This window comes from Geospiza fortis, unplaced genomic scaffold (genome assembly GCF_000277835.1).
Source record: "Geospiza fortis unplaced genomic scaffold, GeoFor_1.0 scaffold320, whole genome shotgun sequence".
In the NCBI taxonomy this organism is placed as follows: Eukaryota; Metazoa; Chordata; class Aves; order Passeriformes; family Thraupidae; genus Geospiza; species Geospiza fortis.
The window spans coordinates 813,613-828,567 of NW_005054532.1; the positions used below are offsets into that span (position 1 = coordinate 813,613).

At 50.3% G+C, this 14,955-nt stretch overlaps 1 protein-coding gene across 2 annotated transcripts in view; it reads left to right on the forward strand.

Moving 5' to 3' along the window:
* The window catches only part of HDAC3 (histone deacetylase 3), a 10,710-nt gene extending 303 nt beyond the window's left edge, over positions 1-10,407 (forward strand). Inside the window, exons 2-15 of one of the 2 annotated variants that reach the window (XM_005429214.2) lie at positions 31-113; positions 2,676-2,818; positions 4,478-4,559; positions 4,734-4,790; positions 4,883-4,938; positions 6,195-6,328; positions 6,577-6,657; positions 6,752-6,825; positions 6,959-7,023; positions 7,754-7,843; positions 7,946-8,004; positions 8,446-8,525; positions 8,817-8,974; positions 9,239-10,407. In XM_005429214.2, coding sequence (XP_005429271.1) covers positions 31-113; positions 2,676-2,818; positions 4,478-4,559; positions 4,734-4,790; positions 4,883-4,938; positions 6,195-6,328; positions 6,577-6,657; positions 6,752-6,825; positions 6,959-7,023; positions 7,754-7,843; positions 7,946-8,004; positions 8,446-8,525; positions 8,817-8,974; positions 9,239-9,308 — 1,232 coding nt within the window. In that variant the 3' untranslated portion in view covers positions 9,309-10,407. The remainder of the gene's footprint in view (positions 1-30; positions 114-2,675; positions 2,819-4,477; positions 4,560-4,733; positions 4,791-4,882; positions 4,939-6,194; positions 6,329-6,576; positions 6,658-6,751; positions 6,826-6,958; positions 7,024-7,753; positions 7,844-7,945; positions 8,005-8,445; positions 8,526-8,816; positions 8,975-9,238) is intronic. The other variant, XM_031063803.1, reaches the window with a different exon arrangement.
* The last annotated feature ends 4,548 nt before the right edge of the window (positions 10,408-14,955 follow it).

Here is a 14,955-nt window from a genome sequence, read left to right on the forward strand (position 1 = left end):
CCCGTTAATCCCCGCGCGGTTCCGTTCCAGGCGCGGGGCACCCCATGAAGCCGCACCGCCTGGCGCTCACGCACAGCCTGGTGCTGCACTACGGCCTCTACAAGAAAATGATCGTAAGCCACGCGTGGTCCCGGCCGGGCTGGGGGGGGACAGCAGGGCACCCCCGAGGGGTCAGCCAGGCTCTGACCTGAGCCCCCAGGGCTGCTTTGGGGACCCCACGGGTGGGGCACGCGTTCAGTGGTGGCTTTGGAGCTTTGGGGACCCCACGGGTTGATGACAGTGCTCAGTGATGGCTGTAGAGCTTTGGGGACCCTATGGGTGTGTGGCAGTGATTGATGATGGCTGTAGGGCTTTGGGGACCCCACAGGTGGATGGGTGACAGGTTCAGTGGTGATTTTAGAGCTCAGTCTCACACTGTTGGTGCAGCTGTGGATTCCAAGGAGCTGCTGAGGTCAGGCAACTGTAGAGATACAATTCATGAAAAGAATTTTAGGTGTTTAGATAGGAGAAAAGTTTCCTTAATTAATAAAACTACATCCAGGGCAGCGACTGTGTGGAAATGCAGCACTTGGGGGAACTGTGGGGAGCCTTTGCAAAGTTTCTCTGACAGATTTTTACTGTCATTGTGTGGATTTCCACAAGTAACTTCCCCAGAGTTTGTTTTTGGTTTTATTTATTATTTCCAGAAGAAACTTCCCCAGAGGTGTTTTGGTGTTTTTTTGTTTGTTTGTTTGGTTGGGTTTTTTATTTCCACAAGTAACTTCCCCAGAGTTTGGTTTTGGTTTTGTTTATTTCCACAAGACACTTCCCCAGAGTTTTTTTTTATTATTTCCACAAGTAATTTCCCCAGAGGTTTTTGTTTTGTTTTTCTTTTATTTCCACAAGAAACTTCCCCAGAGGTTTTTTTTATTATTTCCACAAGTAACTTCCCCAGAGGTTTTTGTTTTGTTTTTCTTTTATTTCCACAAGAAACTTCCCCAGAGGTTTTTTTTATTATTTCCACAAGTAACTTCCCCAGAGGTTTTTGTTTTGTTTTTCTTTTATTTCCACAAGAAACTTCCCCAGAAGGGATTTTATTTTTTTTATTATTTCCACAAGTAATTTCCTGAAGAAACTTCCCCAGAGTTTTTTTAAATTATTATTTCCACAAGTCACTTCCCCAGAATTGGGCTTTACCTTGCAGGAATAACCAAAAATCCTGTTCTGACCTAACACTTGTAAATGGCAAATCCCTGCCTGAAGGAGGCAGTGGGCAGAGCTCTACATTTTTAATCTTGAAATTCTTTTTTGGGTGGTTATTTTTCTACAAGCTGCCACTGGGAAGCTGAAAATCTTCATCCCCAAGCAGTCAGGGACTGGCCAAGTCAGGAGAAATGAAACCAGGGGTTTGGAGCAGTGGGACTGTGAAATGCCTGCTGATTTGGTGTTGTGGTTGCTTTGTTTCTGCCTCCTTACAGCCCAAGGCTGCGATGCTGCTGGGCTGGCTGTGCCTCTTCCCCCCTTGCCCAGCTCAGGAAGGAGGGTGGGATTGCTGGGAAGGCTGCAAGGAGCCAGCTGTGCCCTGCCAGCAGCTGAGTGAACACTTCAGCCTGCTTTTCCCTCCCTTTGTGTTTGATCCCCACATCCCTGCTCTGAGAGCCTCTGGCTGTCCAGTGGGAGCCATTTCTCCTCTCTTTGCCAGAGGTTTTGGGCTGGTTTGGTTTAATGAACAATTCCTGGGGGATCCATGGGAATAAGGAGTTGCCTCATCCCCTGTTTGAGCTGTAAGAGGCAGCAGCCTCTGAGAAACACCAAATTCCACATGGAAAACACGAGGAGAGGAGGAGATGGGCTTGTTCTGCTTTATGGTGGCTCTGAAAATGCCCAGGTTTCCTGCTCAGCACAGAAAACAGGAACATGCTGTGTTGGGGAAGATGAAACAGGGAAGCTTTATAAATATGACACTCCTACAATGCTGCAGTTGTCCTGAGGAATTTCCCTTTGGAGACCAGCTTGTGCATCTTCTGTTATGTTCATGTTCCACTTTTTCTATGAAGTGGTTGCTTTAAATAAGAGAAATTTAAATAAGAGAAATCACAGAAAAGATCTCTTATCAATTGAATTCCTTCTCCCAGTGGGGTTGATTTTTAACTTCCCCTCTCCTGAGGGATGTGCCCCAAGTGCCAAACCTGTGTTGTCACAAGGTTCTGGATCTGACTCCATCCACCTCCCTGGCCATTCCCCCTGTTTTCCTTTCCAAAGGAAACAAAACTTATGCAACTCTTCCATCTTCCTGGGAGGTTTCCCCAAATAATTTGGAACCTGTCAGTTAAATCTTACAGAGGGATCAGAAGCACCCCTAGATCAAACTGGTGAGTAGGGAGGAAGGATCCCCCAGGGAAGGAAAAGCTGTGGTTTATTTTACTGCCCAAGCAGGAGAATGTGCCATGAGGTAGGAAGAAATTTTATGGCAAGAAAGAGCTGCAGTCAGGAGAGGCAGAATTTGGATTTAGGAAAGGAAAAATGAGAGGAGAGCAGGTTCCATGGAGCAGCTGAATTTAAATGAATACAATTACCAGTGTTTGCACATTTTTAAGGTACCTGGTGCAGTCCACTTGTCAATTAGCTCGAGATTCCTTCCAGCCCAAGGAGCCAGAGTTTGGATGGGAAATAACTGCTGCTTTTGTCTCTGGAAGGTGTTCAAGCCCTACCAGGCCTCCCAGCACGACATGTGCCGCTTCCACTCCGAGGATTACATCGACTTCCTGCAGAGGGTGAGCCCCAACAACATGCAGGGCTTCACCAAGAGCCTCAATGCCTTCAACGTGGGTGACGACTGGTGAGTGCCCAGGGGCTGCCCTGCCCTGCCCAGGGCCCTGCTGCAGTGTGCCATTCCTGCCCTGCTTTGGGCAGCACAAAGATGTGTCCCTCCTGTGCTGGCTGGGTTTGAACAGCCAGGTTCTGCTGGGGAAGGCAGGAGCCTCCTCTGAAATGGAAAATGCAAACCCCCTCTCCTGTGGTATTTTCAGGGTCCCCTCTGGCAGGAAGGAAATTGTAAGAGCCTGAATGAGAGCTCTTCCAAATGCAGTTTATTCCATCCAAGAGGTTACAGCAGTCCAGGGTCGTGGGTGACAGAGCTGTGCCCACAGCTGTCAGCTCCAGCTGCAGGCAGGCCTGGAGACCCTTTGGCTTTGGTTGCAATGCATTCTAGACTTTTCTTTGCTGAGCATCTTAATACAGTAGAGCCAATCTATACCTGAACTGTTATCTATAGCTTATCATAACTCCTGTCATTACCATATTCATGTTACTGTTCTCCAATCACTAAAAGTCAGTACATTACAGTTTTAGCTAGAAGTTGGTTTTCAGTTTTCTTGCAGTGGAAAATTCTGAGACCTTTTTTCTACTTGCAACATTTGCTGCCTTGTTTGCCTGTGCTATTTTTTTGCTTGGTAAAAACATCCTTTATCCTTTGCTCTAAGCCATAAAAACCCCTTCTAACTAACACACCCTTTGCCTCCTTGGTTATCCAGTGAGACTGGCTCAGCAATTCTTTTCTTCTATATCTAAACTTGCTTCCATCTCTATTCCTTCTTCAGATTCTACATTCAAAAATCTTTCTGCTAAGCACACATATCTGTGAGACTTTCTTGTCAAACTTTCATCCTTCCCAGCAGGAAATGATGAATCTGATTCCATGTTCTTAGAAGGCTAATTTATTATTATATTATATTATATTGTATTGTATTGTATTATATTATAGCTATACTAAAGAATGAAGAAAGGATACTTACAGAAGGTGTGGCCTTCCAGTACTTGAAGGAGCTGACAAGAGAGCTGCAGAGGGACTGGGGACAAGCCCTGGAGGGACAGGACACAGGGAATGGCTCCCCCTGCCGGAGGGCAGGGATGGATGGGATACTGGGAAGGAATTGTTCCCTGGCAGGGTGGGCAGGCCCTGGCACAGGGTGCCCAGAGCAGCTGGGGCTGCCCCTGGATCCCTGGCAGTGTCCAAAGCCAGGCTGAGTGAGGCTTGGTACAGTGGGAGGTGTCCCTGCCGTGGCAGGGGTAGAACAGGATGAGCTTTAAGTTCCCTTCCAACTGAAATCATTCTGGGATTGGGAGCTGTCACAGTCTCCCCCTCTCCTGAGGCAGTGTCTCATCGTGTCCCAGCTGTGGGCACACCCCAGCAGAGCTGCAGGACAGACTCTGACAGGTTTTGAGAACAGTGAAGCCTTCTCAAGGCTGGTTTGGAAGCTTTGGGAATCATTCTCAAATTCCCTGTGTTCCCCACGGTGTTTGCAGGCAGCTCACTCCCCTGCTGGGGCTCAGTGAGTTACAGGCAGGTTCAGAGTGATCCTGATCCCAAATTAACACTTCCACAGAGAACTGAGCTTTATTCTTGCTCAGGTGTTACCCCTGACCAGTTTGATTCCTTTTTCTCTGCAGAAAAGGGGAGGAATGAGGATTCTGAGTTGGAATGTGGTTTCTTTTTCAGCCCAGTGTTTCCAGGCCTCTTTGAATTTTGCTCTCGTTACACTGGGGCCTCCCTGCAGGGAGCAACACAGCTGAACAACAAGGTAAGGGGCTGAGGTGCTGATCTTGTGGAACCCAGCTGGAGCTTTGGAGGAGGAGGGGGAAAAGCCAGGAGGGTGCTCTGGACCCCTGGGATGGGCAGATGGCAGTGGGAAGGAGGGTACAGAGTTGTTGTCACCATATTGTCACTTTAAACTCATTTCTCTTTCCTCTCTTAGATCTGTGACATTGCCATAAACTGGGCAGGGGGCCTCCATCATGCCAAAAAGTTTGAGGTAATGAGGCAGAGCTGTGGATTCCTCTTGTCTTTGGGGCCTGGGCTCTGTTGATCTCATCCTAAAGCTCTTGGGGTTTCTCTCTCTTCCAGGCTTCAGGCTTCTGTTATGTCAACGACATCGTGATCGGCATCCTGGAGCTGCTCAAGTAAGGACAGGCCCCAGGGCTGAACTCTGCTTGCTGCTTCGTGCTTTCCCTCTGCTCTTTCTCTCTTCCCCTGCTTCATTTGCCTTTCTGGAATCCAGGAAGCCCAAAAACTTCATTTTTGTTGAGGCCTTACCTGTAAGATGCACAAAAGGGTTTGAGCACTGGAACATCTGAGTCCAGTTTTGTTGGAGTCAGATGTTTTGTTATCTCTCAGGGAGCTTGAGGGATACAGAAGAGTTCTTCAATCCCATTTCAGGGGCTCCTGAGTCTCAGCCTTTTTGCCACAGTGAGGTTTTGGTTCACTGGAGACACAAAAATGACTCAAATCTTTCTGGAGTTGTTTGGGCACCTTAAGAACAGGATTTGGGCTGCACATGGATGATCAAAGGATACTTGGTCTCCATAGAAAAGAGTCAGGTTATTTTTCACTTCAGGAAATGAAGTGAAAAATGAATTCCGAATGAGAGGAGAGGTTACAGAAATACCTTTAGTTTCTTGAGTTGATCTGAGGTGGTTTTTTGGGGCTTTTTTTGGTACTTCAAAGTGCCCTCCTTGTCACTGAACTTCAGACGAGTTGTCATGGAATTAAAAAGAATTTGGAATTGATCAAACAATAGTTACATGACTGCTGGCAAGTTTACTTGCTCTCAGTCAGATTTATGGGATGTACTGGGTTTTCTTGTTCCCCCTTCCCTGCTGTTTGGAACGTCAGGATTTCCCTGGCTATCCCTGCACTCCCATTTCCCAATCCCATCCACAAGAGGCCTCAAGTATAGCCCAGTTACCTCTCATGGGATGTTATTTATGTCCCTGTTCTTCTGTTGCCTGTTTCCAGGAACCATTTCTGCAGAGGTGACTGCATTTTGAGTTTGCTTCTGTCTCTGTGTCTCTGGCTGCTTCTCCAGTAAATTTAGCCTGGAAATTTTGGTGCTCACCAGCTGGGACAAAGTGCTCCATTTCCCACCTCCTCCATGCCAGCTTGCCTTTCATTTCCTGATATGATTAAAATCACTGGAGCTCTTAAAGATTAACTATGAGCACATTGGAAACAAGAATCTGCAATTTGTGAACACCCAGCTGCTTAAACAAGTTATTTTCCAAGACATTTCTGGCCCTATTTAAAACCTTTTTGTTCTAATATCCATTTCCAACCACCTCAGAAGAAAATGTTTCAAATACCAATTTCCAAGCACATGAAAGGAAGATGTTTGAGTGTGTACAGATGCCTGGAATCCCAGCTTTGATGTGTTCCACAGGTATCACCCCCGGGTGCTGTACATCGACATCGATATCCATCACGGGGATGGGGTGCAGGAGGCTTTCTACCTGACAGATCGTGTCATGACAGTGTCCTTTCACAAATATGGCAACTATTTCTTTCCTGGCACAGGTAAGTTTTGAATTTCTAGTGGGAACCTGCTTAGGAATCCCTTCGAAGCTCTGCTAGAGTAGAAAAGAGTAAATCACAAAACTCAAGCTGTGGGGGGGATATGGTGGGAGAAAGTGATTAGAGAGGAATAGAGCTGTAGTTGCTTGTAAGAAGGGGGTTCTGATTAGGTGGAAGGACTCAGCCCAGCTCAGACCTGGCTTTGCACAGCTCTGAAGCCTCAGGGCTGTTGTGTCTGTCCTGTTTTGCAGGTGACATGTATGAGGTTGGTGCAGAGAGTGGCCGTTACTATTGTCTCAACGTGCCCCTCCGAGATGGCATCGATGACCAAAGTAGGTGTTCCCTCCCCTTTCCCCTTGGCCCCAGGGCTTTCCTGGTCCTCCTGCTCCAGAGCCATGACAAATCCACCTCTCTCTCTCTCCAAAGGTTACAAGCACCTCTTCCAGCCAGTCATTAACCAGGTGGTAGATTACTATCAGCCTACCTGCATAGTCTTGCAGGTAAGGAAGCAAACCTCTGTGCACACATCCATGCCTGCAGAGGGCTCAGAGGGCTCTGTCTGTTTTACCTTCTGTCCCCTGGTGTGGATCTGGAGAGCAATGCCAAATTGTTTTTCTGTTTTTCTATTCCCAGTGTGGTGCTGATTCTCTGGGTTGTGACCGGCTGGGATGCTTTAACCTCAGTATAAGAGGTCATGGGTAAGTACAGCAGGGCTGGGCTCAGAAAAACCACCTGAAGGACTCTGAGGAGTCTCTGCTGTGAGGCTGGAGCTTTGGCTTTGGCCTGCCAGCAGTTTTTGAGGGTTTTTAACATTTGTGTAACTAGAGTAGGTCTGATAATGAGGCTTTGTATGAGGTGCTGCAGAGGGGTGATGAAAGAGGCCATGGAGATGGTCCTGAGGACTGGAGGCAGCCTGGGAGAGCTGGGGGTGCTCACCTGGAGAGGAGAAGGCTCCAGGGAGAGCTCAGAGCCCCTCCAGGGCCTGAAGGGGCTCCAGGAGAGCTGCACAGGGACTGGGGACAAGGGATGGAGGGACAGGACACAGGGAATGGCTCCCACTGCCAGAGGGCAGGGATGGATGGGATATTGGCAATGAGGAATTGTTCCCTGGCAGGGTGGGCAGGCCCTGGCACAGGGTGCCCAGAGCAGCTGGGGCTGCCCCTGGATCCCTGGCAGTGCCCAAGGCCAGGCTGGACACTGGGGCTGGGAGGAGCCTGGGATGGTGGAAGGTGTCCCTGCCATGGCAGGGGGTGAATGAGACAAGCCTTAAGGTCCTTCCCAACCCAACCCCATGCTGGAGATTCCTGGGTGGAAGCTCCAGGTATATCACAGCAGCCATGGTGCTTTTGGGAGTTCAGGGGGGCATTTCTGACACGTGAACCTGTGCTGCAGTTTCCAGCTCTGCCATTTTCCTGTTTGGGTTTGTAGGGAGTGTGTGGAGTACGTGAAGAGCTTCAACATCCCCTTGCTGGTGCTGGGAGGAGGAGGTTACACGGTCCGGAACGTGGCTCGCTGCTGGTGAGTCCCCTCTGCCTGGTGAGGGGCACTGCTGTGGGATTTGTCCCTGCATTTCCCATGTCCCTTTCAATGAACTGAGCTCCTCTTTCCCCATCTTTTCAGGACTTATGAAACCTCCTTGCTCGTGGATGAACCAATTAGTGATGAGCTCCCCTACAGTGGTAAGTTGGAGATGCTTTTTTTCCTTATGAACTCAGCTGGAATTCTTGGGATGTTCTATTCTGCATTGACCAGGGCCAAAGTGTCAGCACTTCCTGACCTTGGAGATGGCCTTAGCCATGCCTGGAAGTGTCCAAGGCCAGGTTGGGTGGGGTTTGCTCTAGTGGAAGGGGGGGGGAATGAGATGAGATTTAAGGTCCCTTCCAACCCAAACCATTCTGTGATCTCCCACCACCCACTTTGCTGGGCAGACACAGTTGTGTGTGTCCAGTGTGATTCAGTTTGCACCATTTCCTGTTGTTTTGTCTAATCCCTTCCACTCAGGGTTGAATATCACTGTGCTTTTTAAGCTCTGCTCTCCCCCAGGCAGGTGGGAGGGTGAGCTGTGCTCTCTGCACAGCTTCTGGCCCTCTGTGCTCTAACTCTGCCTCCTTGCATCCCAGAGTACTTTGAGTACTTCGCTCCAGACTTCACCCTTCACCCTGATGTCAGCACGAGGATTGAGAATCAGAACTCCAGGCAGGTGAGTGCTTGCAGCCATGGTGCAATATCACCTTGGGATTTCCAAAACCCTGTGGTTGATGCTCTGTCCTGTGAAACCAGCTAGAGCCCAGGGCAAAAAAAACAATGAGAAACAACAACTGGGTTGTGTCAGTGTTTCCTGCTTGGGTGGCAATGATTGAATTCACTCTGCTCTGATAAGTGACTTTTTGCACAAGTGTGTTGCTCTTGGCCAGCACAGAGGTGATGCAGGCAGGTGACAGAGCTGTGACACGTGCCACTGTGGTGATCCCTGTGTGTTGTGTCCCTGTAGTACCTGGATCAGATCAGGCAGACCATATTTGAGAACCTGAAGATGCTGAACCACGCTCCCAGCGTGCAGATCCACGACGTGCCCTCGGACCTGCTCAGCTACGACCGCACAGATGAGCCTGATCCTGAGGAGAGGGGCTCTGAGGAAAACTACAGCAGGTACCAGAGCCTCTTCTGGAGCAATGGGCTTCCCTTTCTGCCCCTGGAGGGGGTTTAGAGGAATCCATCTGAGTCCTAGAACAAGTCATAGAATCCCAGAATTTGGGGTTGGCAGGGACCTTAAAGCCCATGGGCAGGGAAGTCACTTCTGAGTCTTTTGTTTTTACCCAAGGAGCTTCTGTGGTCTCCTGCTATGACATTCCCTCAGGCCCCAGGGGTTCCAGGTCTCTGTCCCCTCCCTGACAGGGATTTCTCTCCCCCCAGGCCTGAAGCTCCCAACGAGTTCTACGACGGTGACCACGACAATGACAAGGAGAGCGACGTGGAGATCTGAGGGCTCTGGGCTGCGGGGCCTCCCGCCTTGGACATGGATGCTTGGAGCACACAACTGGGCCCTGCAGGAGCCACTTTAGCCCTCTCTCCATCTTAGACTGCGTGTGGTGGCAGCAGAGCCAGCCCCACTGCAGGCTCCTGCCACCTGGAGAGGCACAGAGGTGACGTGTGCTCCTTACTTGTCACCGCGTCACAGTTCCCGCTGTCGCCGCTGTGGGCACGGAGCCCTGCTGAGTCCTGGCTGGCAGCTGTGGGACTGCCACAGAGCCTGAGCCACCTCCATGGTTCCCATGCAGGCTCCTGCCAGCCAGCTGGGAGCTGGAGCAGCTGTGCCTACGATCTCTGCCTCTCTGCAGCACTTGGGATCCATCCTGCTGTCCCTGACCTGCACTCAGGTACCGCCCTGCCGTCCTCTGCAGCCTGCACTGAGAGCTGCTCCTGCTGTCCCTGCTAAGCAGCTGATGCTCCACAGCTCCAGGAATTATTGGATCAGACCAGTTGTGGGGTAGGGATGTCCTTGGAGCAGCTCAGTGGAGTGGATGGAAGGATGTGTGCAGAGCATAAGGTCATTCCTTCCCCCCACACCCAGATCTGCATTCACAAACGAGTTCTGCAGCACTTTGCTGAGTTGGACACAACCTCCCTGTTGTGTTTATTCCTTGGGAAGCTTAAATCCCTGTGCAACAGAGGTTTGGCTGCCCAGGTCAGTACTTAGTGTGTCCTGCACCTGTAATGTAGCTTCCAGCTGTGTTCCCCAAGTTCACACATGGTCCTGCTGTGTGTCAGCAAGAGATCTGGGCTGTTTGCTCTGAGAGGAAACAGTTCTGGGCTGTACCCAGCAGATCTTGCTCTGCTGCTGGGTGAGGGAAGCTGCTTTCCTGCAAGTGCTCTGTTCCTGCCCTCACCCAGCAGAGAATTCCCTCGGCCATCCCTCCAATCCCAGATTTTGCTGCTCCTTCTCCTGAGTGCTCAGCTGGTACCTGTGGTGGTTTGGAACGTGCTGTTAGGGGAGGTGGGGGGTTCAGCCTCTGTCTGTACGGTTCTGTTTGTTTACTGATGTCTTTGAACATTAAAGAAGAGGCAGTATTTTTCTTACCTGACCTCTTGTTTGTCTGTTTCATCCCCACACCTTTTTGGCTCCTGTTCTCCCAAGGGTCGAGCATGTCCCTGGCAGGGCAGTGTCATCCACTGTCTGAAGGAATGGAGGGAATGCTGCTCCTCAGAGTAAATGTTGGTGAGTTTTTGGCATTTCTGCACATGAGGGGAGCACCCTGAACTCCCTTTCAAGAGGCCAGGAGGGGTGGACACTCCAGTTACACCTCTGAGTCCAGCAAAAGCTTTGCAGGAAGCTGCAGAGCCAATTCAGGAGATTTTTCCTGCAGTTATTTAAAATGCCATAATTTTTGAGTTGCAGTGTCCATAACAGCCTGTGCACTTTGCACTCCCACTGTCCCAAAGCCCTTTTGGGGACTGTTCTGCAGTTCTGGTCACTAAAACATGAAGCAGGCAGTAAGTCAGGGTGTCAGTGGGTGCCCAGAGAAACCCCTCAGAAATAAATTGTGGTAGAATTAGACTGGGGATGGAGCAGGGTGATCAAAGGTCCTGTGTGAGGAGGGATCTGGTGGGTCAGGATCCTTCAGCTGAGGGGGGAGAACTGAGCAGGGAAAGGAAATGTCGTGTGGGAAGGTAATGTCATAACCAAGAGTGCCAGAGAGGGTTTCTCCAAGTGCCAGACTGCAACAGCAGGGCCTGGAGTGCCAGGACCCAGGGAATGGGTCCCACTGCCAGGGGCAGGACTGGATGGGATGTTGGGAATAGGAATTGTTCCCTGGGAGGTGGGCAGGCCCTGGCACAGGTGCCCAGAGCAGCTGGGGCTGCCCCAACCCTGGCAATACCCCTGATGGGAGGATATTTGCTCCTGAACCAGGCTGAATTCTCAGCTCAGTGCATGAGGCTCCCTGTGCAGAGCTGTGCTCGGACACCAGGTGGCAGCTGGATCGCTGGGATTCTATGGAGGCTCCGTGGCCCTGCTGCAGCCCCTGTGCAGACACTGCAGCCCCACAGAGGGGTTTGGGGTGGGAGCAGAGTCCTGGCTGCGTTCTCAGGAAGGTCTGGGGGTTCTGGGCGCTGTCAGGCCTGGCTGTCACTAGGGCACAGGGCCAGGGATTGCTCCTGCTGCACCTCTGTGACTTCCCTGGGTGAGCTTCCACACCGTGCCCTGCAAACCCCTTGGCACCAGGGATGGGGCCAGGCTGGCACTGCCCTATCTGCACAGGATCTCCCAGAGATTCCCTCCTGGGGAGAAATGAATATTCTGTCTTAATTTCCCATAAAGAATCACATAAAGTACTTTCTTTTTTCCCTGACTTCAGGCTTTACCTGACTCTGTCCTGGCTGTGAGCCCCAAAACAGAACAACCCCAAGCTAATGAACTCACTGCACCATCTCCTGGAGCTCAGGTTGTTCCCAGAGGTGGGAGCTTTGTGCACATCTGTGCCTGGGTAGGAAATTGGGATAAGAACATCCTTGTTGTTTTGGGTGCTCTGGGAAGTGTTTGTACCTTCCCTGGTTCCCACCTGTGCATATCAGAGCCTGGAGGGAACTTCCCACCTCCCAAACTTTCTGTAGCACAGCTGAGATGTTCAGCTGCTGTTCACACCTCACACCAGGGCCTGCTTGCCCTGTAGCACACCCTGGCACTGACAGGAGCTGATTTTGGGAGGTGCTGCCCAGCCAGGCCTGGCTCTCAGCCCCCAAACCCTGTTCCTCACTCCCCTCATGCCAGAGGGCCCAGGGGATCAGGAGCATTCCCTGCTGCCCCCCAGGCACTGCCACAGCCCAGGCTGGTGCCCCATTGCCAGGGTAAGGTGCAGCACAGCCAGGGGAGTGTCACCTCTTCCCCTTCTCTGATCTTTTAGGGAATGAGAGTTTGGGGATAGAAAAGTGCTTTAAATCTTCTCCCTCCCTCTGTGCTGAGCAAAGAGGGAACTTGGCAGGCCCTGACCCATCTGAGTGTCCTGGTTATTTTGTGTTAACCAAATTTCCTAGGTGGAGATGTCCATGGGAGTGGGGAGTGTGGATTTGATTCCGTCTGGGCCAGAATTACCTGCAGGAAGGAAAAGCAGAGGTGTTTCCTGCAGCTCTGTGCTGGGCTCAGCCCTGCCTGCGTGGGACAGGTCAGTGACAGCTCAGGTGCTGCAGGGGGGCTGGGCTGGGGCTGCCAGGGCACTGCAGAGCCCCTCAGGGGCAGCTTTGTGTCTGGCTGTCTCCAGGAGTTTGTTCCTGTGACTTCCCTGTGTGAACTTCTGGCCCAACAAATCCTCTGTCCCCCCTCCCCAGCGCTCCCATTTCAGTTTAAATCCCTCACCCTTGTCCTGTCACCACAGGCTCTGGTTCAAAGTCTCTCTCCACCTTCCCTCTAAGCTCCATCAGTGCCAGGGGCTGCTCAAATCTCCCTTCCAAGCACAACCCTAATTAATTACTCTCAGCATCACCCACCACCCTCATTGTGCATTTCCTCTGTCCAGTCTAAACCTCCTTCTTCCAGTTTAAACCCTTCCTCCTCCTCGTGTCATGGCAGGCTCTGATAAAAAGTCTCTCTGCACTTCTCTTATCAGCCCCTTCCAGTGTGGGAAGCCCCAGATAAGGGATCCCCACACAGTCCCCCCAGTCTGATGTCACTGCAGGTCCCAGTATGGACCAGTCCATAAGTCAGGCCAGGCCAATCCAAAATTAGGGATTGCTCAGGGCATTTTGCAGTCAGGTTGGAGTCCCTGCAAGGCAAGACATTGTCCCAGCTCCTCTCTCAGCATAACTAAAAAAAATTCTTAAATTTTTGTTTAGTTGGTAGAATTTGCTGTGTTTTTTGAAGGATTTTTTGCATTATTATTTCAGATTATTTTTGGAGTATGAGGAAATGAGATTAATTTTTTGTTTGTATGTTGTAAAGATTTTTTTTTTTAGGTTTTGAGGAATTTTTTTGTTTTGCACAAGGAATTGGTAGTTGTTTTTGTTGTTGTATATTATTAGAACTGGAAGGTGTAATAACAGCAGTGATTAGAGGTGGTGGTGTAGTAGGAGGCTGAATGTTTTGTTGGTTTTAACATGGTGTTGGTGGAAGCAGGTAGGTATTGTTTATGGAAGTATTTAGGGTGTTGTTATTTCGTTGTATGGAGGGTGTTGGAGATGGTATTTTGTGTTTAGATTTAAATGTTTATTATTTTTATTTCTATTATAAGTTGTGAGTTGCTGGTTCCCATTTGGACCTGGGGATGTTGTCTGTAAGTCCTGGATGCAGCCCCCCAGGAATTCCTCACCCAGGCTCACCCAGAGCAATTCTGGAAGTCAGTGACCCCTCAGGTCCATGAGGTCAGGTCCAGGATGGATTTAACTCCTGACATGTGGATTTGGAGATTCCCTTACAGGGCAGTGACACTTCACTCCCCCAAGCTGGGGCTCAGGGCCCTGAGCTCCTCATGTGGACCCAAATCAAAGTTTCTCTTGGGACTGAAGCTTTGGGGTTTCCTGGCAGTGCTGGGGACCTGTCCCCAAATTCCTGTTCCTGGTTCTCTGCCTGTCCTTCCAGCATCCCTGAGTGCTCTTCCCATGTCCTCAGGAATTCCCAGGATACTCTGGCACCCCTTCCCCTTGCTCACAAATATCTGGCTGCAGGCATCAGGGTCTTCTGCAGCCAAAACCTCCCTCCCCTTCCTTGTCCATCCCAGTGTCCCCAGCTCTGTCCCCTCAGGCCTTTGGGATTCTGCAGCTGTGGCTCCTCTCTCCCTCCTTCTGTTCCTGATGTGCCAACATTGGCTGAGAAGTGGCAGCAAACAGGGACAGAAACTTCTCTGTGCCTCTGGAATATTCTCAGGAAAAATGGAGAAATCTGTCCCAAACCAGGAGCTGGTAAATCCAAAAGTTTCTGCTGAGGAGAAGGAGCAGGGGGAGCTCACCAGGTCCTTCCAGCATCACAGGATAATTCGGAGTCAAAGGCTCCTCTGGAGGGCTCAGGCCCATTCCTCCTGGCCCAGGTGAGGCCAATCCAAAGTTAGGGATTGTTCAGGGCATTTGCAGTCAAGTTGGAGCCCCTGCAAGGCCAGACATTGTCCCAGCTCCTCTCTCAGCATAACTGAGCTCCCTTCTCTGCTATTTAACACCCTTGTGAATATATTCTCTTTAAATAAATCCTGATTTACCTCATGGGAGCTGGTGGCTCTCTTCCCTTCACCTTCTCCCTGCTCTTGCCTCCTCATTTCCCTGGACTGGTGTTGGGGACACACCCTGGCAGCACCAAGGTGCTCTGGCAGGGCTCTGGCAGCAGCACTGCTCTGGGAAATCGTGGAAGAGATTTTACAGCAACTTCTGTGAGCCAGAGAGAAGCTTGATCAGAGGATCCATGTTCACCTCTGAAAGAATTTCCTACCAAGGTCACTTACACAGAAACCAAGAAAGAAAGAAGGAGAAATAAGAGAAACCTGCAACTGCCTGTTCCAATGAGCACTTTGTTTGTCTCTCATAACCAATGAGTAAAGTGTAAATTCATGAGGTTTGTAAGAATAAAAAGCATGCTACAATAAAAACAGGTTTGAAGCCTTCTGAAAATGGAATGTGTTGCTTTGTATTGTCTCCATCTCAACTATGACAGGGAA